This window comes from Psittacula echo, assembly GCF_963264785.1.
Source record: "Psittacula echo genome assembly, chromosome: 7".
Taxonomy (NCBI): Eukaryota; Metazoa; Chordata; class Aves; order Psittaciformes; family Psittacidae; genus Psittacula; species Psittacula echo.
The window spans coordinates 22,978,540-23,003,321 of record NC_137740.1 but is presented as its reverse complement, the minus strand read 5'-3'; the positions used below and the strand labels follow the sequence as shown (position 1 = coordinate 23,003,321).

Sequence of the window (24,782 nt, the reverse complement as noted above, 5' to 3'; positions counted from 1 at the left end):
TACTGGTAGGAACGGATCACAGCTCTCATTAAGCTAAAACTTCTCTCTGTGAGCAAAGCTATTTCAAAGCAAACCCTGCTTCAGTCTGCTATGAAATGTACTACTATTTCATACAAGTCTTCAAAGGAGATTTTTTTCTTACGACTTTAACTATATTTCCTGTTTTCTTAAGGCATATCCCATCTTGTTTTAAATGCTAAGATGTGCTTGTTTGTCCTGTGTAGTCCTGAGTTCATTTTTGTATTGGTATTGCAAACCCAAAATGATAGAGCCTTCATTGCACAGTGTCAAAGGAAAATGAAGATTTGGACTTCATAGCAGTGTGCAATTCTTTTTAGACTTAAAATCATGTGGTGATTCTATTCTAGAATGACCTCACAGAACATAAGTAGCAGCTTGCACAATAGAAGATGAATGATTCAAGAAGATGATGTGTTCTCTGGTATCTGCCTTGTGACACAGTTTGGGTTTATGGTGTGATGCAACACAGCAGAACAAGTTGTTGTGTTGGGTTTTCTCTTACAGGAGGCTCTTTGTTCTGGAAAAAGCAATAAGCTTACAGGTGTAAGCTTGTGGTTTTACTTTGAGATGCGTATACTAAAGACATGGAGATCTTGATTTTAAAACCTTTTAAAGGATGCCATGTGTCTAGTCTGTGCATATGCACTAGTGTGGGCATGAATAAAGTGATAGGAAGAACACTGCACACAATTTGGCAATTACAATATCAGCAGGTCAGAGACTGGCCTCATTTCCTGTACAACCCTTAAAGCTGTATCTGTAAAACTATATCCGTCCATAAGGCTTTGTGAGTCAAAAAGGATGTTTTGTTTCCAGTGACCCACTCCTGGATTGATACAGTAACTGAGGCTTTGAATGCAAGATCTGACAGGAAATATATGGTCAAAGCGGTGGTTATTAATTTTTAGCCTACCTCACAAAGAAAATAGTGCAGTCCCTTAAGCCTCATTAGCTGTTCTCTTTGGGGCATTGGACAGCTATAAGCAAAAATTATAATCTTGGAGACTGGCAGCTGGATAAGAGACACAAATACTTTTTGTTTGTTTGTTTGCAGGAAAACGTTAGTTGTGCTGCATGCTCAATGGCTCTGTTTGACCTGCTAGAAGCAGGTGAGCGCAAGGGGATTCTTAGCACTGTAGTAATGGGAGGCAAGGGCTCTGAATACAGTTGTGGAGTGGGACAGTGAGGGAGTAGAGCTGTTGGGGTGATATGAAGGGGATAGAGTTCTGCTTGTGCAACAACCTGTTTGGTTTTTGTTGGTTTTTTTTTTTAGTTAACTGGGAAAGAGTCCATTTGAGACAAGCAAAGTGCATGAGCTGAGTGGGACAGGGGACTTTGTAGTGATATCTTACACTTGCAGAACACAATCTCAGTTTAACAGCATGATGAGCCTAAATGCTGAGGTTTGGGCTTTTTTTTTTGACTTGGAGGTGAGATGCTTAGCAACCAGGGATCCTTTTTTTTGTAAAAGCGTATCTTTGCTTGCAGCCAAAAACTAATGGTGTTAAACAGTTTCTTTGTTTGTTGTTGCATTGCAAGGCTGCTAAGTAATAAATTGTTCTTGCTGGTCTGTTCTTAAGTCTATAGCTTGTGTAGCAGTTTTTATAGACAAGGAAATTGATGCTAACAACCTAGCATAGTTTTATTGGAGACAAAGTCTCTTGTTTCATTTAACTCTTTTCCAGTATGGGAATTGGAGTCATCTCTGAAGCAGGTCTATCTAAACTTCTTACAACTGGTTGCTCTTAAGAGCACCCTCAGACTAGTGTGCATTACAGAAGCATTCCTATGAAAACAACATGCTGTGTTTTGTGTGCATAGGCTGTGCATATACAAGGAGGACAAGACAAGGAGGCTGTGTTATGAGCCTTGATATTGCTAAAGTCTGTTTTGTCACACAGCAGCACAACATTAGCATCTCTGTGGCAAATCTGTTAGCTCGTGCTTCCCTGGAATATTACTAAGGAAGCAGTTTAGTACTCTCTTTTTTGAAATGTGCTACTTAGAAACTGGACATGCAAGTTATAATGCTAGCCATTGTTCTTGTGTAAGGTACTGTTGTAGCTATAATTGACAAAGGACATTAACAAGACAAGATTTGTTGCTGTCTTTTCAATCTGACTAGTATTTTAGGGGAGTGGATACTGCTGCCTTAATCTTTCTTTTCCTTCACGTGTCAAGACTGTTTTAAGTAACTTTTTCTTCCATGTTGTTTTTATTGAAGTGAAAAGCAAGCTGCTTACTAGCACTCTACCACCACTTTAGATAAACCTTGTCTTGAAATTCAGCTAGTCTGAAATGTCTAATTTGTTTATGTTGTTCCTCTTGGTATAATAGAGGCATCTCAGATCTGTATAGTTCTTTATGCAAAAGAAAGGGGTTATCTGAGAAGTTACATGTTAGGCAGCAGCATTAGTAATGATAAGAATCAAATAATGTTCGTAGTGTGGTTAGACCCCCCACTTCTCCTGGGGGGATGAAAGGAGGGGGAATAGCCAGGTTTGAACACAGGATAACCTTCCAACTTGCCATTTAGCCTGTCTTCAAAGCTGGTTGTGGTATTTTTTTCAGTTGTTGACTGCATTGTCATTGGCAATGTAGAGACCTCCAGACAACTTAATCTTGTGTCTGTTTCACTATGCATAAGATAAAGCTCTGATAAAAGATCAACACACTTGGATATGACCTTCGAAGGATTGTTCTTATTGCTGCTTCAAGGCTGAACATGTTTAGGGACCTTGGGAAGATTTGTAGAGTTGCTGAAAATAAAGCTTTTGAAAATATGGCATGTTATCAGCTGTTGACTGCCTTACAGTGCTGTGATCCTAAATGGCTGTTTAAAATACTTGGTTATAGCTCATGAATTTCCTGCTGCTTTGTTTTGAACTTACTGGAACCTTACTAAAAGTCAGAAGAACTAGTGAAAAATCAGTGACTTAAGTCTGTTGTGCTTTCTGTGTTTTCAGACATGAAGCTCACACCACTGAAAATGCAAATGTTAAATATTTGCTTCCTTCCTTAGGCCGGGTTGATGTCGACCATGTGATAACAAGGAAAATGCAGCTAATAGCAGAAGCTGAGGTAAATACACTTTAGTGCTTGCTTGTGGGGAGGAGTGGGATAATTGACCCTGAATGTCTTTTGGAGAATCACTAGTCCTGGAACACAGATACTTCTACTCAGTCATAGCTTGAATGCCGTGACTTTTATATGATAAGAATGAACTTTGAGGCCTGTAAATAAAATGGAACTTCCCTTACCGTGAACTTGTGGTAGTGTGATTATCAGCTAGCCTGCTTGCATATTTAGTCTTTAAAATGCTCTGTGTCCTGCTATCCATTGAATAAAAAGCAGTGTGTATCCCACAGCTTCTCTTGCCCTGGCTGTGGAGATGAGCTTCCTGAGCCTTGGTCCCACTTTTTTTGTCAGTGAGCAATAACCTCAAATTAAATAGCGCTGGGTATTTCTAATATTGTTTGTGTGAGCTGCCATCATCTTAGAGTATATTAAGATGATTTATGCTCAAATTAAATGAAGTCAGCTAACAACGAACTGCACCCTCCTTGTTAACCATTGTTTTGTAGCCCACATGTTCTTCAGGGCAAATCGTCCTGTTCTCTTACTTTGTTTTACTGCAGATAATTCCATGATAAGATGAAGTAATCTAATTGTGCCAGCCTTATATGAATTTTAGGGAGTAGTTAACTTATAAGACAGAGAAAAATATCTTGAACCTTTGAGATGTTTTCCTGTTTTAGTCTTTTTTTTCCACCTCTATAGGTGGTGTATAATTTATAACAGATATAGCTAAAGTGTATTTAAGTATCTTCTGCAAAGGATGTACTGCTTTTTGTGCTGAAACTCCTAAATTTCAGCCCATTCAAGGGATAGTCAGCTCTGAATTCTATTTTGTGTGTCGTCTTCTCTGAATGATTCTCACTGAGGACATGATAGAGCAAGCCTCGTATCTTTCCTCTGCAGACAAAACAGCCACTGCAAATCACTATGTTGGCAAAAGATGCTTGCACAAGAAAGCTCTGACTCGTAAGCACATGTTGCTTTGTAAGTTCCAGGGAACACTGGTTGAGTGCAAGGGAACAACTTTATCTTGGACTTTTTTTTTTTTTTGCTTCCTTCCAGGACTGTCTCTTGTTTCTAAATTATTTTTTTTTTCTGTCCACCAGCTTTGAGACATTCTAGTTTGTAGAATATGTTTTCTTAGCTGGAAAGGGGATGGAAGAAAACCAGCAGGGTCAGTGGCAGTTTGATTACTGAAGTTTCTCCCAAAACATGGGACTTCAGGTTTTAAACCCGCAGTTAGGCAGCTTGCAAATTTGTTTAGAGTGTCTCAACGCTACAGTAATAGCTGTAAGGCTGAGTAAAAACCTCCCTCTACTGCAAAATTCCTGGAGTGTCTGGCCCTTTTGCTGTGTGAACCACTGAACAAAGGTTAACTACAAACCTTTTAGAGGATGGGTATCAGAGGTCTAGACAGATGCTTACTTCTGCAAAGTGCTGGTCACTAACAACTCCCACTGATTTAAACGGGATTTGTAGGTGCTAGGTGTTATTCATGCGCAGGATGCCTCAGTGCATTTGCATTCCGGTCTGAAAACCTAGTCCACTGTTCATCCATTTGCTGGATTGAGAATGGTGTGTTCTGTCAGTTGGTCATGGCTGGATGTTGTTTCAGTGACTTAAAATTATAAAATCTGTTAGAATGAGTAAACTACTGGGGAATTTTTGCAACTTTCTCTTTATAAGTACAGAGTTACTTCCCTCAACTTTCTCTCACTTGTGACCAATTACTGGCCAGCTTCTGCTTTTTATGGCATAGCAATCTTGTAATACTTGTCCCCTTTTTGGTTTTGTAATGATCTGATTCTTTTGTTAAAAACTTAATGGTGACAGCTGTATGGGTCTGCCCAGTTCTTTGCCTGACTTCAGGCATTCTTTAGGAAACTTGGTTAAGTGCTGTCCCTTGGGAGAAGCTATAAAGAGGCTTTTCTATGCATTTCTTGTGTCCATGTGTGCCCTGTCGTAGTGAAGGCTGGTGAGCAGCATGTTCTCTTTAGTTTCATTTCTTTGGTGGCTGGTTTATTGAGCACCAGTAGTTACTCTGACAATTGCTCAAGTAGATTGCTCTTTGAATGGCGAAAGTAATAGTTGATAATATAGCATATCCTGTGCAGTTTTGTGGTACAGTTTTACAGTTACTATAGGCCTCATGCTCTGGTTATATTTTATTTAATATAATGAAAAATGATGCCCTGCATTCCCAATCTAAACATATGCACATGTCGATATCAGCCCTGGAGGTTTGTATTAGGAGGGGACATTCTCAGCAGCATGCTGACTAAAGGGAAGACGTAGTTGGAAGAAGTAATTTCTGTTAAACTCTTGCTGAGAGGAGACTAGGCTGAAAAAAGGGGAGAGACCTAAATTAAAAAAAAAGAAAAGAAAAGAAAAAAAAAAAAGGTTTTGTAGGAATGGACAGTGCTTTGGGTGACATGGAAATTTTAGATTTCCAAGAGGAGCAGAAATTTCTATTTGACTTTTTAGGTAGGGATGTACATGCATGCTGTAAAAGTAGGCTGTGCCAGAGAGCACCAGCTGTCTTCTGTTACAGGTTGTAGTTCCAAACTACTCAGGGTTTTTTTTTTCCCTTCAGTTTTTAAAGAAACAAGTCCACATTTCTTGCAGAGACAATCCTCTGCCTCCCAGAAAAATGGTACCAAAGAGTAGCCAACTCCTAAGAGCTTCTGTTTCAATAAGCATTGGTGAAGCTTGTTTATTCTATACTGGCAGCTGCCAAGTAGGGGAAAAATGTTTTTATTAAGTTAAATATTAATCTGCTTTTTCTACTGTGACTTCTGTTTCAAGAGGTCTCTCTGGATCTAACAGCTGTGATACAGGAGAAATGTCAAGTTCTGATGCATCTTGACTTTAGTGTCTTCTGGTTTTTCTGTCTGTATCTCCTGCCAGAGTTAAGCTTGCTTACTTGGCTGTTGTTACATTAGACAGTAGCATTTTGTAAGAATACATCATCTGTTAATGTATTTTGTTAATCTGCAAACTTTGCTTCTCAAGACAGCTTTTTAGCTTAGCTTTGGTTTTTTTGTGATCTACTGTATAAAATCAATCCAAGCATGCCTGGAAAGTGAAGGATCTATCATGGATAAGAAGTGTCCATCATGAAAACAGACCCCTTAAAACATAGCTATGGTATGAGGTCTGTATGAGAGGCAAACATATCCCTGCTGCAACTAACAGATCCAGTTTCAGTTAATTGTCTTTTCCGTCTTTTCTTAGACCTTTACCTGTTCTCTTTAAGCAAAAAATCAATGCAGCTCCATCTTTCTTTAGCATAAATGTTAGGCACTGAAACATAAACACTTCCTGACAAAAGAGCTCAAGTGTCACGAATGCCTTTTTGAGGGAAAAACAAACTTTGGGTGCACAACTTCCAGGCTCTGTCCTTGAAAATGAATTTCTTGGCTTTGTTACTTTCCAGCCTTAAAGATTAGGAAGTAGGTAGCAGTTGGGACTTCTGAAGGTGGTTGGGGAAGCAGACATGTTTCTAAAGCAGCTAATCATTAGGAAGATGAGATGAAATGATAGATAATTCTCATGTAGGAAAACTTGGACCTTGAATCTGGGGGCCAGTTGAAAAATTCCAGGCAAAAGGATGGTCAGACAAATGTTGCTAGTAGGGACTTGCATTAAAAAAACAGAACACAGTATGCATAGATTTGAAGTAATGTCTTGAAACTTGCCAATCTCCTGTGCTGAGGATGATGGTTCGAGAACACGCCAAAGCATTCTTGAAAGGCTTATGGTTCAGAAACTCGGTGGTTAGCTTTCGTTCATGCTTCTTCATCGCTATGCTCTAGTATTGGGAAAGCCATTTGGTGTCTGAGAATTTTGGCATTAAGGAACTGAATTCTCAGCAGTCTTATAAAATCACTGTCTTCTGAAGTGCCAGAGATCTTGGGGGTTTAGATTCCCGAAGTTCTTGCTGCAGCAGGGTGAGCACGTGTTGCCTTTTTCTTTCATAGAGGAAATACATTTTTTGCCTACTTTTTTTTTTTTTTTTTTTTTAGTCATAAGAATAACACTTAAGCCACTGTGCAAATGTCAGGATCCTTTCTGCGTATAAAGAGTAAGAGAATTTGCATTGCAGTAAAAAGGTTTCCAGAGCTCTGTGTAGCACTTTCTGCAGAAATAAGTAACTGAACTTTTTTATTAAGTTTCTCCTAAATGGATCTAGTTTTAAAAATTCTGCCTGGGGTGTGGGAGATCAGGTCTTTGAAAGTTTGTAATGGACTAAGCAGCAGATTAAGTATATTTCAGACAGGAAAATACATGATTGAATTACACATGCTCATCTTTAGGCAAAATGAAAGGGGTGTAAGAATATTGTATCATTTTGCAATCTGCCTTTTGAAGATTAACCATAGCCCTTGTCTAGATAACTTATTATTGGGAGAGTTAAGTAATGTTTTTCTTTTTCTAGAAAAAACTCTTTTACCAGGTGAAGCAAGCAGGCTCTGAGCAGGGTGGCCTCTGCTTTATCCTCAGCTAATTATATCTTTTCCATTTTTTTTTTCCCCCCCCTCTCCCATTTTTCAAAGAAGATGGTAGAGAAGGGTGCTCATCTCTGGCTTTTGATGCACCTTTAGAAGTCAAAGCCTCTAGTAAACCACATGCTTCAGAAGCTACTTTTGTCTATTAAAATGGAAGAAAAAAATAAGAATAGGCTAAGAATGGTTCAACGTTGTCACAACTGGCTGTTAGTAGAGAAGCTGTCTGAAGAAAAGGGAATGTAGGAGATTCAGCTGAGATACCTGATTCCATGAATTCTTAAACTTCAGTCCTGCTGCCTACCAGGTTTTTGTCTCTCACTGCTCAGTCTAAATGCTTAGCAATGTTACTCTGTCTGTTGCTCTACTAAAACTTTTCTGTGCATTCTGTAATTTCAGTGGTACATGAGTTTTCATTCAAACAGTGGTAGCAGTGGCAGGGTAAATTTGGTCCTACTTCCTACAGTCACATCACTGAGATCACCTCTGTTAGGGTGTGAGAAAATCAATGGCAATTGCTTAGCCACAAGCACAAGGACAATTTTCCCCTCAGTAACACTAGATTGGCTTATAAGTAAATCATCTTGTACTTGTTTTGTATGCTAAGGATGTAACTAGTTAAAATTGAGAAATGTTTTCTGGGGCTCATTGGCACTCTAAATGTGAAATACTTGCCCCTCCAGACATACATATGAAGATCAGTGTTTGCTTCTGTGTTGCATCTGATGGAGAAGAGACATGTTGTTATTATTCAAAGTTCTTTGGCCTGAGGTGTGTGAACAGGACAGGATAAGACCCAGCCCTGTCCAAGTTGGCTCCAGCTGTTGGCAGATGATGCAGGAATGTTTTCTTGATGCCTTGCTTTGTCCTGCTCTGGGATAAAAAGAAATATGAATGTTTAAAAAAAAAAAAATCATCTAGATTGTTAACCACTTCTCTGCTCTGTTTTTACTGTCAGCAATTGAAGCCAGCGTTCATGAAGGAAGTGGACAGTCACTTCACAGAATTTGTGAACAATTTGGTGGCAAAATCGGCACTCCTGGATTCCTCATCTTCAGCCTCCCTATTCCCAGCTTCCTGTTCAGAGAAGGAACTGCTCAAAGCCAGGTAAGTAAATTTTAAGGTGTTCCTGTAATAAGAATGCTGCCTGAAAGCCTTATTTCCTTTCTTCTCTCAAATGTTCTCCTCTTTGTTTGCAGGACCTTGAGGGCCCCTCCAGAACACGGGAAGATCTTTACTGCCAGGAGGTCCCTTTTGGAGTGAGTAACTTAACTCCCCATTTTCAATCAAATTGTTTGAAAATACTCCAGATAACAAACTAACTAGGCTTTGATTTGAGAGGCTCTCCCCAACACCACTTGTGGCCTTATGTTCAAACCTATGTGGACTAATGTGTTCAAGCTTCTCTGTTTCTAAAATGTCTACTACTGCCTTCAGGCTTCCCTGAATGTAAACGTTAATTACAGTCCTTTCAGTATTGCTGAGATAATGGCTAATTATCCTTTGTCTGAGGATAAACCAAGGATGTGTAGACTGGCATTCAAGTTCTACATTAACTGTAGTCTCCTGAGTTGGGATAGCACTGATGTCATCTTACCCCACTGTGGAACTCTGAAAGCTAAACTACTGGAGATGTGATGTGCTATGGGAATGGCCTGATAGCATTTGAATTTCTCCCTTAGTGAGCTGTTTGAAGTAAGTCACATCAGGACGATCTACCACATGTTCATCGCTCTTCTCATTGTCTTCATCCTCAGCACACTTCTAGTAGACTTCATTGATGAAGGAAGGTAAGAATGCTTCAGAAAGACAGGGATCAGGACTGGCAAATGCTTGCTTCCAAGGCTCCAGAGGTACATGAAACTGCGGAGTGGAGCAGAAAGAAGGGGGCACACTTCCTTGAGATATTGTTGGAAGAAGCGTTTTAAACTTGATATGCTTTGAATATATGCAGAAATTTGCTGTTCAGGATTTATGGTAATTTCAAGCTAGATACTAGGAATATCCTACAGGTATTCCATGAGAATTGTGGCCAGCACACTTTGGCCTAACATGCTTAGTTCATCCCAAGACCAGCAAAAGGAGGGGGGTCATTACTGAATGTAGACTGGTTTAGTTGAATATGTTTATTAAAGTGGTAGCTTTCAGCTGCTTGCATTGCTTGAAGGAGGACTGGGTGTAGAAAAGCTAATATTTCAGCAGTCCTTCCTCTGCTAAAAAATGACAGTTCTGCAACACTGTACTTTTGATTAAATAAAAATAGAACTTTTTGTTTTCTTTAGGGAAAAATCTCAAGGATATTGGCACAGACTGTTAAGACTGTGCTTTGCAGGTAGCCAGTTGTAAACAAGAATGAAAAACTGGTTTCCTCACACTTGCTTGTTGCATTAAACAGTATCTTGGCAAGCTGTATTCCATGTACACAAGTAGGATTACATGTTTATCTTGTTGATTATCTGATCTTCAGTGTACAAAACCAGACCTGTATCTTAGTTATAATAATTGTCCCTCTTGTCTAGATATAAGAACAGGCTCATACACCATTAAATATTATTTAGCTGACCCTAACTTAGTGTATGGACATTGGAGGAGAAGAGATATTTATCTCTAAAACAAATAGGGCTGGATTCTCTGATTACTTAAAATAGTAAGAAAATTGTTGCTGTGTTCTCCGCTAGATCTGATAATTTGAATCTGGTTTGCAAGTGAGCCTCCACATGGGAACAGATTGTGTTGGTGTGCTTAATACTAAGTTCTAAACTAAGGTCAGAAAAGAGGAGCTGTTTATGGGTAGCAGCAGGCACTGGTGACTTTGATAGTAAGGTTGAAGATCCTTTAGTTTTAAGCTTGATTAATTAGCTAAAGTACCTGGTGCACACCAGTTGGACATATTTGGACTGACCATTTAATGACCTTAAGCCTTTTGGGTGACCTCTAAACTGAATCCATGTGGAATGCGTACAGATTTCACAAAGCAGAATTAAACAATGTTTAAGTGCTGGGTGTTATAATATCTCCATGCCCACAGAGATTGAGAAAAGCCTCTTTAGATGTTAAACCCCTGTGAAGAACTGATTCTTTGTGTAATAGTGATGATGTCCTGGGAGTGTTCCTCAAAAGCTCTTTTGGACCCTGGTTCAGCAATGGATTGCTTAGTCACACACTTGTTCTTAGAGATGAGCTTGAACATACTTCTAAAGCACATGCTGATCTTAAAGATGTGCTTAAGCCCTGTGGGATTTGAAGGTAAACTGTGCCTAACAGCGCTGATGGCATGAGTCCTTCTTCTTTCACTTTGTGACACACTTGTGGCTGGTCACTTAAATCTGCCACGGACTGCCCTCTGTTTCTGAGATGAAAATCCCCACAATCACTTCTGTCTACACTGTCAAACAATTATCATGTGGAAGCTTTGCATTTTATGGCCTCTTAGGGGAGTAGAAATATTTCTAATGAAACAGTGGACACCAAATACTATCTTTCCTTCTGCTTTCTAGGCTGGTCCTAGGATTTGACCTCTTGGTCTTTGTTTTTGGAAAGTTCCCAATAGTCTTCTGTACTTGGCTGTGCATGTTCTGTGCCACAGTTACTGTTCCATACAACCTTTTTGTCTGGTGGGCCCAAGGCTATTGCAGTTCCTCTCATCGGGCAATCCGCTCTCTCTGCTATGGAATGTTGTTCACACTGTTCCAAACAGCTGGACTGGGATTGGGACCAACCTATATTGCTGTATCATATGCCCTGCCTCCAGCTTCCCGTTTCATTGTAATATTGGAACAGGTAAGTCCCTACCCAGTTTCTTTGGATATATTGAACCTTGTTTTCAGAATGGAAAGTGTCCTTTTTCCTAAGGAGTCAAGTGTTGCTTTAGTCATTAAACTAAGCCAGGGCTGTAGATGGAGTTTGTCTTTGACTTGAAAACAGACTTACATGCAGCAAGTCTAATGAGAAAAAATAGATAGTAAGCTTAATTTTTACTTGGAAAATTGGTCTGTTTGGTTGTTTTGTTTACCCTGTATTTAAGATTTTGTTGTGAGTTTTTGCTGGACATACTTTAAGGCTGAAATTCCATTGATTTCTAGTTGACTTGTGGATTTCTAACTGCTTAAATCCAACTTTAAGATACTGTTATGCCATAGTTCACAAGAAAGCTATGATATTCCTCTTAAGAAAAAATTAAGAAAAAGAAAAGCGGAAGTATGTGGTCAGCAAGTGGTTCCTGTTTCCCTTTCTGTTCCCAAGAAGGAACTGTCTTTGTCCTGTAGTCATAACATTATTGAAAGTGGAATTTTCTTTTTTTGAGGGAAGTGGGAGGAAGAGTGGAAGAGTGACAGAGTGTAGAGGACTGGTCAGACCATGAGGTTATAATAGGGATGGTCAGAGATGAGTGTAGGTTTGAAGAATTAACTTTGGATTAACCCTCCATTTGGTCCTTCAGTATGAAATAAAAAGCCCTGTTTGACAGCTGTGGACTGTTTATGGGGGGTGCCACATTATTCCAGCATGGTGGTAATTGCTGTAGAACACATCTAATTTCAAAGAGTCAGTTTCAAGACTTTCCTTGTAAAAGGGGTAAATTAGAAAGAAACAAAGATGTTGAAGATGTTGCTTTAAATGTTTGATCTGGTCTTTATTGAGAAGTTTGAAAAGTGAGGGTGTTAAACTGCTATGTTCTTGGTCTTACAGGTTCGTCTTGTTATGAAGGCTCATTCATTCATCCGGGAAAATGTACCCAGAGTCCTATGTTCTGTAAAGGACAAGTCCAGTGAGTAACTTGCTGTCCTTTTTTTGATAGCAGTGCATAACCAGCTCTTGTTCCCCTGCAATTGCTCTGAGCTCCCCTTCTGAAATGGAGAGGTAGGATTTGAATAGGTGACTTTAGATGGAGGTGTCACAAGGCTCTAAGCTGGTCTTCTGCATCATTATTTCAGCCTAAACCTTTTTATTTGATATTAGGCAATGAGCTAGACTGTTGTTCAGGTCTAAGTCATCTCTTCATCTTAAGTCTTTCTTCAACATGATTCCTTATTTCTGCTTTTAGAAGTAAAAGGTATTTTGAGGCTGCCTGCACACCTCCAATTCAGTGCTCTAGTTGAAATGACAGCAATTGTAGAGGCACAGAAGCTCTTTCAGTAAGGCATGCCAGAGCAGAACATGAACCCACATGTTGATACAGGCCTTACAGCTTCATCTTTCAGGGGAATAAATGTGATACCAAAGTGTTAGCACTGCATTACTGTTAGTCACCCTCACTTGTAAACTATGCTTCATGGCAATTCTGTCTGACAGGTCTTCTTGATTTGATTTATTTTCTGCAAATCCCATACCTTTAGTTCCAGACTGAAGTTTTTTGATGTGGTAAGGGTTCTGTGTTGTGAAAGAGTACTGGGGAACTGAACCATGAGTAAGCAAAAAGATTGCACAGTGTTCTTTTTTAATTTTTATTTCCCTCTTCCAGGCACAGTACCTATTCCCAGAATTTCTCAGTACTTGTACTTCCTCTTTGCTCCCACCCTCATCTACAGAGACAACTATCCCAGGTAATGTAAGCAACACCAATAGAACATCAAAGTAGTCTAAAACCTGAAGCCAACGTTAAGCATCCCTGGATGTGATGGATTAAATTTATGCGTTATAGCTTTCATAAACATGTAGTTAAGTCAGTAACATGGCAAGGGCAGGACCTGGTCATGAAAACTCACTCTAACCCTAATAGTATTTTGACTTTACAGTTCTGGTTTTGTTTCTTCAGGAAGTGCACTTGAAACAAATTAAGAGCATGCTACAGAGTATCTGATGATGCACAGTTCCTGCAGTACTTTGTGTGTTGTTTTATGTGGTGTTAATAAGCAGCCCTGCCTCTTTCTTGAGTTTGAGGAGGCAGGCTGAAGCCTTTAAAACTGGGAACTACCAAACTTTTCTGTACTTTGCTGTATTGCACTTTGACAATTGTCAAGTCAGCAGTCCTTTACCTGACTATTGGGCAGCTTACCACCTCCTGTGTAATTGCATAATGCTGCCCTCCAGATAATTTTCCATTTATGGAATTGCCATAGTTGTCCTGCTGTAGTTGAAAGGGGGGAACCAGCAATTTGGCAGATGTTTCTTGGATATCAGGAGATTAAGAACTCAGGAATTCAAGCCCCATTTTTTCTCAGAGTAAGGTTATAGGTCAGTAAAAATCAATAACCAAAGGGAGGTCTTTTCTGCTTTGAGCTCCTATTTAGATGTGATATCATATGTTCTTTTTCCTAGGAATCCCACAATAAGATGGGGCTATGTAGCTACCAAATTTGCACAGGTGAGTAGTGCAGCTTTCTGAAGAATGCACTTTTGGAGATCATCTAAACTGTGTTGCTCAGCAGTTCTCCCTTTGGCATTAAATCATTGTTTACTTGGTGGGGGCTTACCAAAATAGAATACTTTTTAGTGACTAAAAAAAGAAACAGTGATTGTGCTGCATTAATGGTTGTGTCAAAAAAAGCCCCCAAAGTAATTGCTTTAAGTAAGCCTTTAGAGTCCATTCCATACAAACAAAAGCCACATGTACATGGGGAGTGCAGTATCCATGTTCTGGCCCTCTTTCTTTACACTAATACTGTACTGTAATGCACTGGCACAGCTACCTGTCAGCAGGTATTTGGACCAATTTTGAAATAACAAGGCCTGGAGTCCAAGTCTTCAGTGCTTATTTGAGCTTAAGGTTGACCTGACCTTCACATTTCTGGATGTGAGCTTCAATAGCTTCTTGTGGATGTGTTTCCAAGTAGTGGCTTTGTGTGAAACGTTTACTTTCAGACGATGCATTCATAGTTTAAAAATCAAAACAATTAAAAAGCATGAAAAGGCCTTTGGCTGCTTGCTCTTTGGCAAAAGAGGGTGGCAAAGCACACACCTGTCTTACAGCAGGCAAAGCACTTAAAGCAGTGACTTGCATTTTGACCCTAATCCAAAATGTAGGTTCATTAGCCAGAGAAGGCCTGAGGTGATTTGGCCTGTAAACATCCCCTTTGGGATAAAAGAGAAGTAAGCTTTAATATTTGAAAAATACTTACTGTAGTTAAATCTGTTTCAGGGCCTAGATCAAGGGTACCTTCTTTGGCCTTGGCACAAATCTTCTGTGTCATAACTTCTGAATTGATAAGACTAGGAGAAACTTAGAGCTGCTGTAGTAGTAAAGAGAAGTTGATTCTGCTCCTGGCTTTTAATGTGCTACAGAGATGGTTGTGGCTTACTTTCTGGCTGGACCCTTAGGGAATTTTGTTGGCAGCAATATAAAATAAATTATTTCCACTTGTTTTGGCAGATGCTGTTCCTATCCCAGAGTTGTCAAGTGGTGATGTGTTAATTGTGCATTTCTCTAATGGAATCAAATTTTCTTTTTCGTTCCAGGTGCTTGGTTCACTTTTTTATGCCTACTACATCTTTGTGAGACTCTGCATTCCTCAGTTTCGCAACAGTAGTCAAGAAACCTTCAATCTTCGAGGGCTGGTCCTTTGCATCTTCAACTCCATTCTGCCAGGTATGACCTAGATTCATATGTGACTTTTATCTTTATGGAAGAGGCAGAAGGGAGGGGAACTGCTTCATATGAGATGCATTCATGACAGGAAGAGATCAGCAAAAGAGGTCTTGTGGACAGACTTAAGGCAGCATTACATTGTTAACCTTTAGAATCAGCAGCACAGAAAAAAAAACCAAAACTTGGGCTTAAATTTAACTGTCTTCAAAGTCAAATTCTAGGCTCTGTGGAGCCCTAGCTATAATGCTTTTGCTTTTTTTGTATAGGTAGTAGAAAGTTCATCTGTGTCAGTACCTATAGGAACAGTCTTGACTGTATAACATGCTCTTGCTTATGGCTGGGGGAAAACACTACAAAACCAGTCTGGATCTACCTTGTTTCTAGGTGTACTGATTCTCTTCCTGGTTTTCTTTGCGTTCCTTCACTGTTGGCTCAATGCGTTTGCTGAGATGCTGCGCTTTGCAGATAGGATGTTTTACAAGGTAAGAAGAGGAGTCACAGTTTATAAAGCTTCTAAAATTCTTTTTCCTAATGAAAAGGAAGGATGATGAGGCCTTGGGTGGCATGGTTTAGTGTGGGGTATCCCTGCCCATGGCAGGGGGGTTGGAACTAGATGATTTTAAGGTCCTTTCCAACCCTAACTATTCTATGATTCTATGATGAAATTGAAGACTGTTTTACCAAACAAAGCATCCACAGGGTTTTGCTTGGTTTATGCTGCTAGGACTTAGATTTGTTGCTGTGCTGTAAAACCAATCTGACTTCTAGTTGGCGGTCTGAATTGCTTTTAAGGTAACATACTCTGTGAGCAAACAGAACCAGCCAGTGGTCCTACCCAGTAGCTCTGTTCAAACTCTTTTTATTCTTTATCATCTTAGCCACGGCAGTTTGAGATGAAATCAAATTTTGATATACAGAGCAGAATGTTGAAAGTGTAATGGAAAGCATTATTTCATGGCACATCTTGTTACGTTTGCTTGGTATTATTCAGATCAATATTTTCCAACTTGGTATCCTAGCAAATACCTGTAGAATTTTTTATGCTTAATGACATTTATAGTCTTTCAACTGTGCTTTCAGGACTGGTGGAATTCCACTTCCTATGCAAACTACTACCGAACCTGGAACGTGGTAGTACATGACTGGCTCTATTACTATGCCTACAGGGACTTTCTTTGGGTGAGTACCAAGAAAATGTGTTCTTTTGTTTTATTAAACATTTAACTACTGGGGAAGACAGTACATTTGTCAAGATGCAGCATCACTGTCCACTGAGAAGCAAAAACATATCTTGCCTCAGCTGTTGTGGTTAGTCACTGTGCTTTTTAGAGGTCCATTGCTCATTTCCAAGTCTTTAATGTCTGCAGAATGTGGGTCTGAGATGTAGGAATTTGAGGATTGACTCAACAGCCTGAACTGATGTTGCATTATCTTGATGAGCTATGGTAGATATTTCATGAGTGGGCTCAACATGAGTACTTACACAGGAGATCAGAAATATGCCTGAAGAAAAACACCTAAAATCTACAGCGCTCTGTAAAGCACTTAGCATTTCATGTATATATAATATTTGGTGTTCTTCTCTCTTCCAGTTTTTTGGTAAGAAGTTCAAAGCAGCAGCTATGCTATCTGTCTTCACAGTGTCAGCTGCTGTGCACGAATATGTTCTAAGCATCTGCTTCGGCTTCTTCTATCCAGTTCTCTTCTGCCTGTTTATGTGTTTTGGAAGTAAGTTTCAAGGAGAGTATATGTGAGTGGGTTGTGAGTTTTGTGGTTTGCTTTTTTTTAAACAAGCATGATTTGCCCTTCTGATAATGATGACAGTTATCTAGGCACTAACACATAGAACTGTTTCTTGTCCAAGAATTCCAATTTTTAGTCCAAACTTTGTGAAGGGATTTCTGCAGCAAAGTAGCTCAGTAGATACATTTGCACACACACACACACACACTCTGGGTTTGCAAGCTTAAGACTTAAATGAGTAAGGTGTTGATGGAGAGGAAGAGTATATGAAACACTGCTGTTCATGTGACAGTACCTTAGTAGTGCTTCCTCTTTGCCACATCTTAGAATCATAAAATAGTTAGGGTTGGAAAGGACCTTAAGATCATCTAGTTCCAACCCCCCTGCCACGGGCAGGGACACCTCCCACTAAACCATGCCACCCAAGGCTCTGTCCAACCTGGCCTTGAACACCGCCAAGGATGGAGCACCCACAACCTCCCTGGGCAACCCATTCCAGTGCTTCACCACCCTCACAGTAAAGAATTTCTTCCTTATATCCAGTCTAAACTTCCCCTGTTTAAGTTCTAACCCATTACCCCTTGTCCTGTCACTATAGTCCCTAATGAAGAGTCCCTCCCCAGCATCCTTGTAGGCCCCCTTCAGATGCTGGAAGGCTGCTATGAGGTTTCCACACAGCCTTCTCTTCTCCATGTTGAACAGCCCCAACTTTCTCAGCCTATCTTCATAAAGGAGGTGCTCAGTCCCCTGATCATCCTCATGGCCCTCCTCTGGACTTGTTCCAACAGTTCCATGTCCTTTTTATGTTGAGGACACCAGAACTGCACATAATACTGCAAGTGAGGTCTCACGAGAGCAGAGTAAGAGGGGCAGGATCACCTCCTTCGACCTGCTGGTCACACTCCTCTTGATGCAGCCCAGGATATGGTTGGCTTTCTGGGCTGTGAGCGCACAAACTGCAGCCAGCTCATGTTCATTTTCTCATCAACCAACACCCCCAAGCTCTTCTCCACAGGGCTGCTCTGAATCTCTTCTCTGCCCAACCTATAGCTGTGCCTGGGATTGCTCCAACCCAGGTGTAGGACCTTGCACTTTTCATGGTTAAACTTCATCAGGTTGGCATCAGCCCACCTCACAAGCGTGTCAAGGTCCCTCTGGATGGCATTCCTTCCCTCCGGCGTATCAACCGAACCACACAGCTTGGTGTCATCGGGAACCTTGCTGAGGGCGCACTCAATCCCACTGTCCCTGTCACCGACAAAGATGTTGAACAAGACCAGTCCCAACACCGATCCCTGAGGGACACCACTCGTTACTGGTCTCCAGCCGGACATCGAGCCATTGACCACAACTCTGTGTTTGCGGCCATCCAGCCAGTTCTTTATCCACCGAGTGGTCTACCCATCAAATTGATGTCTCTCCAATTTAGAGACAAGGATGTCGTGTGGGACTGTGTCAAAGGCTTTGCACAAGTCCAGGTAGATGACGTCAACTGCTCTACCCCTGTCCATCAGTTTCGTAGCCCCATCATAGAAGGCCACCAAATTGGTCACGCAGGATTTCCCCTTAGTGAAGCCATGCTGGCTGTCACCAACCACCTCCTTGTTTTTCATGTGCCTTAGCATGCCTTCCAGGCGAATCTGCTCCAAGATTTTGCCAGGCACAGAGGTGAGACTGACTGGTCTGTAATTCCCCGGGTCATCCATTTTTCCCTTCTTAAAAATGGGGGTTATATTTGCCTTTTTCCAGTCATCGGGAACTTCACCTGACTGCCATGATTTTTCAAATATGATGGACAGTGGCTTAGCAACTTCATCCGCCAGCTCCTTCAGGACCTGCGGATGGATTTCATCAGGTCCCATGGACTTGTGTACGTTTAGGTTTTTAAGATGGTCTTGAACCAGATCCTCTCCTACAGTGGGCCTAGGGTCTTCATTCTTACAGTCCCTGTGTCTGCCTTCCAAGACTTGGGTGGTGCAGTCAGAACCTTTGCCAGTGAAGACCGAGGCAAAGAAGTCATTAAGAACCTAGAAAAGAAGTCATTAAGAACCTAGTTGAGTTGTCAGCAGGAAATCTCCCTCTTTAGAGTTATAGTGTAAGATAAGTATGACTTTGCTACTACAGTGAGGAAGAGAGTCCGTTTAGAAATTAGAGCTCTTGCATTTCATTTTAGGCTTTGAGTCAGAATGAGTTACAGGGCTCTCAAACCCTAAGACACCTCTGCCAGCATGTCTTGGTTACCAGCATAATAGTATTGATCCCCAGAGGCATACAGCTGGGGGAGCTTATTGGCAAACTTACTGAAAGTAAATGTCAAATCAGCTCATAGTATTTGCTCTACTGCCAAGCATAATCAGATTTTCTTGCACTATACTGACCTCATGGAGCAGCCTTGTTGCTCCAGAGATGAAATGAAGGGAGGTAAAGATCCAGGGAAATCAGTTGATCTTCAATTCTTTAATCCTTAATTTGTTTCTGAATGGTGCTGCTCTTTTTGTCTGTTCCCAGTGGTCTTCAACTTCATCCTTAATGACCGTCGGAAGGGCCCCATCTGGAATGTGATCATGTGGACTTCCCTCTTCCTGGGCCAAGGTGTCATCATTTGCCTCTATAGTCAGGAGTGGTATGCTCGCAACTACTGCCCTGTGGAAAATGTGAGTGACTGATCTTTCCCGTGGGGTAACTGACCATGTGAGTGGCTTGTTCCTTCTTGCTGTGGCGACAGGGCAGAAGTTAAATGGCACGAGTCTTTCTGGCAATGTTGCATCAGATCATTTAGAGTTAATTAGTCTGGAAACTGCCTAACAAAAGTGCTCTCATTAGTGCTCTTTCTATGCTGATAGTATTTCACTACTTGAAACTGAGGGTGTGTTTTCCTCAGTTTAATTTCTGAGGACATAAGCCAGTACTTGTGAGTACACTAGGTAGTTCAGGCTGTGTGAATGGAACTGCAGCAGTTGGCTAGTGAGGTCAGTAGAAACCTTTCTAAGAGGCTCCCAAAAAACAGAGCCTATTGTGTCTCTCCCAGCTTAGAGTGGGTGGCAGTGAGAATTGGTTGCCTGTAAATGATCAGTTTGGGGTTTAGTTGGTGTTACTTTCTCTGACTTACAACTCATTTTCTTGGTACCAGATTCTATTCTATGTAAAACTTCTTGCTGTCCTAGTTGATTGCAGTTTTAACCCAAGGTATCCTCAGGCAAACTCTATTTTAAAAGCTTGGTTTTCGTCAACTAAGAGTTTACAGTCATAAATGACTGGCTTCTTGACACAATGTACTACTAGACACAGCATTTACCTGATGAATCAGGGCTGGGGGTAAGGTGAGTGGCAGGCTTGTGGCTATAGCTACACTTCCACGCACTGTTTAAGTGAGGATAAGAATAATAGGGTTGCAGGGTGTGGAAGTGCAGTTTGATCTTTCCCATAGGGAAATTTGACTTCAGTGGACCACACACAGCTGGTGCAGTTGGCCTGTGACTAACTTACTGCCTCTCCATGTTTTGCAGCCCACATTCCTGGACTACTTAAAACCACGCTCATGGTCATGTCATATGAAGATGTAAAAATGGTGTGCTCTGGCTATGTCATCACAGAATATCAGAGTTGTCCTCCAAGTATTTGGACCAATGACCTAACTTACTACGGATTTTTCTAAGGGAAGTTGTGCCTCCTCATTATTGGGGAGAAACTGTAATTTTTTTAAACATTACTGAGGCAAAACAGTTGACCTGGTTTGCAACAGGCTTTAGGCAGCATCTAGTACGTGCTGTCTCACTTTGAGCCATTTCATGCCAGTAAAACATTGAGCTGAAGGGTGTCTACTGGAATCCTACTCATCCAGGGGTGCCCCCCTGTTGCTGCTCTTCTGGACAACAGATAGGCTAGTCAGATTTGCTAGTAGCTCATTGTTGGCATCCGTCCACCTACATTAGCCATCCCTTTGCAATTTTTTTTTTTTCCTTTTCATAACAGGACATCCACAAAACTTGTGTTCTTCATCATCCTTTCTGCTGCTAGGATGTGAACAAGTGGCAGAGCAACAGTATATTTGCCTCCTTGCTCTGAAGATAGCCAAAGTATTCGTGGATGGCTTTGAACTGCATTCAGTGTATGTTAGCTGCCTACAGATTTAAAATGGACAGAGGAAGAGGGAATTGTAGTTTACTTGTGGCTGCATTGGAGAACCAGGTTCAGAAGCAGGGCATAGTGTGTGAAGTCTTTTTTTTGACTTTTTATGCTGAAAATTCCTGTTTTCTCTGTATTCATTTAGTTCCCAACTGACTTAATAGCATTTTTGTTCTCTGAAGGTCCTTGCAACTTGGGGAATAGTTTTTCTTCTAGTTCTTCCTTTCTCTTGCTTTAGATAATCAGTTCTTTTAACACAATTAACTTGTAAAAAAGCTTTTGCTTTAATTTGGCAGATGTACAAGTTGTTAAGGTTTTCTTTAGTAAGAGATTTGAAATACTACAACCCAGCTGTAAGAAGATGCAATCAACTTTACAGGTATATAGTGCATTTTCATGTGAAATGGCTATGTCTGGTCTAGTATGCCAGCACGCCTTGGTGCCTTTTGCAGTGTATGTTGTAGCAGCTTCTGATGCTGCCAGTGGGAGGTGAGGGTTGATGCTATGTCTGGGATCATAGCTGCTTTTTCATCTCTCTGTGTCTGTTCCTGTGTCAGTGGAGGCTTCAAGTGAAGATCAGTTTTCCAGCTATTGCCACCCTCTGTCTGAAGAGGGAGGGCATCCTCCCATACAAACACATAAAAGCAGAAGCATTATATGAATTTGGTTTTTCAATTTCTGTGAATTAGACTGCCTTCAGTTTCCTTGTTCTGTCAGATACTAAACACAAAAGGGAACTAGAATCTGGGTACATAGTATCTCTCCAGTTTTGTTGGAACTGCAGCTCCCCTTATTGGAGAGAGATGGTAACGTGATGGAATTACCTTAACTTTGATCACGGGGATTTTTGAATTACTCAAATGTTCTTTATTGGCACTTTTTGTTAATGGCTTTTCTTCACTGACCTACAGCCTTGGTATTTGAGACCAGCAGTATTGGGAATGTTTATATCCTGATCCACTTAAGACTGTCTTTCGGGTTTCTATTTTTAATAACCTGAGCCAAAAGTAATCTCATGAAAGCTAGGTAACATTCTTCCAGGTTTTTAGTCTTCTCTAAGAAGGAATCCCATTCACGCGTGGTGAGAACATTGTGTCAGGTCAAATTTGCCAAATGCAGTGTTTGTGTATGTGGCTCTCCTCTGAAAGTATCCTGCTAGAACTTGTTTGTTGAAACAGTTAATTTCAGAGGAAGGGGTTCATGTGCATACTCAAACTTGGCAGTATTACTATGTAAAAGCCTGAGAATTTAATTGATTACTTAATCCTGAATCTTTCACTGTACCTTTAGTAGGAGGAAGGAGCAGAAGTGCTGGAGCAACTAAGGTTCCTACTTGGAAAAAAAACCCCAACAAACAGACCAAACCCCACCACCCTTGGGCCAAACAGCTTTGTAACCTCCTTAATGCAGAATTAAATTTAGTCCTGTACGTTTTAGTTGTGGTGCTCAAAACAGTAATGTACAAGATCTAACTGCGCTCAGTTTGGGTGTGAGGGATTAGGGATTTATTTGCCTCTCGATGCCTGTGTCAGGTCTGGCTGCTGTCTTGGTGTTCTCAAAAGGAGATCAGATGATGGCACTTTGTGCCGAGTTCTGGTGTTTCCCTCGCAGCTGGCACTGTCATATTCCTAATAAAGGATATCAGCATTTACTGTGTCAGCATTCTTGCTCTTTGAAGCCTGAGGGCTTGAGCATCTGGCAAGCAAAAGGCAACTAGACAGGAATGCTCAGCTGTTGGAACTAGCCTTAGTTTTTGACAGGTTGAGACTTTTAGCCTTGTAGATCAAGGCATCTGGCAACCATGCTGTCATGACATTAACAATTGGGATTAATTTCAGTTTCATGGGTGGTTGTTTTTGTTGGGTTTCTTTTTGGTTTGGGGGGGATTTTTTTAATTGCTTTTGAATGTAGGTTCATCATCATTTTTCTCAAGAGTACTGGAGGGGAAGTGGTGTAAGTCTTTTGCACATTGCTTGTTTAATTAGTCAATTATACCATGTTTGTTTGAGTTTCCTTAGGCTGTGAGTGCCAGAGGTAGCAGTATGGTGTTGTGGTCAATAATGAGGATGCTGGGGTTCAGAATGTGCCCTTTACAGGTTCTTAATAATACACATATTTTTCTGTGGCTCTTTCCAATGCAAGAACTGTGCAGCTTGCTTCCATGGTAACTTCTCAGCTTCGAGGTGGGAAGCCTCCAGCTTTGGAATGGCAGCCAGTGTAGCTGCAGCTCCTTGTTCAATAACATCCCAAAAATCAGTATTAATGTGGCAAAATGTGTCTGGGTTTTAAAACAGTTTGATCTCAGGAGAACTGAACCTCTGCAGAATCCTTGTGCATATTATGTCGTTTCCATTGAGGGGTTTGGCTTCCACCCTTCTGAAGCGAAGCAGTCCTGCATGTGAGCTGTGAAGTGTATGCTATTATGTGACAGCCGTCCAAGTAAGGCATGTGCCACAACACATGGGAGTGGGGGGAATCCCTGATGTATTTTGTTACTACAAAATGGCATGGATTACATGGATCGGTCCACTGCTAAAGGAAAACTGGAGCTACAGTTAAGCATAGCTGGGCTGGAAGGGAAGCAGTCCAGTGTGAGCGAGCCCACACACTGGCGTCGGGGTTATCAACTGGCTCCCCACTGTACCTCTGAGCCAGCCATGGTCGGCCTCATCTCGTCTCCCTGGGCTTGCAGCCATTGCTGCTCTTCCCCTGAGGTGGCAGGGGAGAGGCAGCCGTCATGTGTTGCTGTGTGCCTGGGCACCAGTGGTTCCATGTATGCAACCTGTACCAAGTTCTGTCATGCAGAAGAGCTGTTTATAATCCACTGTATTACAGCAATTGAAATATATTTTGCTATTAGGGGAGTGAAAAAAAATTGTCTTGGCCTGTTTCTTCTCTGAGGCTCCTGAATTGGTGGGGTGGGAGGGGGTTGCAAGAGAGCATTGAGGGGTGGAAAAAGAGGGGTGGGGTTGCTCTCCTGGGAGGGTGGCTGCTCTGGGGCGATGTGGGTCCGAGCCTTGTGGTGGAGGGAGGGAAGGCTGGGTGGAGAGCATGTTCCAGAACTGGGTCGAGCACCCTGTGTGTCCGTGGTGGCGAGGGCTGGCAGGTACAGGCAGGGGCCCCTCTGCTGCTCTGGGGAGGGCTGAGCTGGCCTGCCTCAGGGGTCTGGGGGCTGCAAGGGCAAGGAGGGAGAGGTGTGGAGACAGCTGTGCTGTGGCATACCCAGTCCTGGAGGTGCTGGGTGAGGTGGCTGGAGGCTGGGGAGGTCTTGGCTGGGTTTGTAAGAAGAAACTTAACACAAGCCCTTCTTGAGGTCCTAAAAAGCAACAGGAAATGTCAGAGCTAAACACCAGCAGGGAAGGGTAGCTGGGGTTTTGTAAGCTGTGTATTGGCCATCTCAGCTCTGTGAGAGGAAAGGATGTCCTTGGGAGTGCTGGAGAGGAGCACGGGGAAGGAGTTAACAGCTTTTGAAACAGACCGGAGTTCCTAACCTCTCCCAGTTTCATGCATGTTAAATTGGTGCAACTGCCAAATATGTATCATATTAGTGATTTCTGCCTTATTTGGGGCCTGAAAAGGGTTTGTGTGCCAAGAACTTTATGTGATATTTTTCCAGCTGTGTACCACATGTGCTAAAGTCAAGTCTTGTCTGTGTCCTTAAACTGTAGTGCTGCAGAACAGTGCCATTAATCTTCTTATCCTTCCTGGTGGGAATAATACATGTTGCCAAACAGAGCTGTTAAAGGGGGGGGTGGAGGGGTGGAAATAAAGGTTTTGTTCTGTCAGAA

General features: G+C 41.5%; 1 protein-coding gene across 1 annotated transcript; it reads left to right on the top strand.

The window, feature by feature from the left end:
* Nucleotides 1–8,562: 8,562 nt before the first annotated feature.
* On the top strand, nt 8,563–20,432 carry SOAT1 (sterol O-acyltransferase 1; the record flags this gene model as incomplete). Its single annotated transcript, XM_080622959.1, has 13 exons — nt 8,563–8,711; nt 8,804–8,863; nt 9,287–9,394; nt 11,102–11,384; nt 12,291–12,369; nt 13,063–13,144; nt 13,860–13,905; nt 14,997–15,126; nt 15,511–15,608; nt 16,207–16,305; nt 16,719–16,854; nt 19,378–19,523; nt 20,376–20,432. Exons 1-13 carry the CDS (start codon nt 8,581–8,583, stop codon nt 20,430–20,432), a joined length of 1,455 nt encoding a protein of 484 aa, XP_080479085.1. The 5' UTR covers nt 8,563–8,580.
* Nucleotides 20,433–24,782: the final 4,350 nt, after the last annotated feature.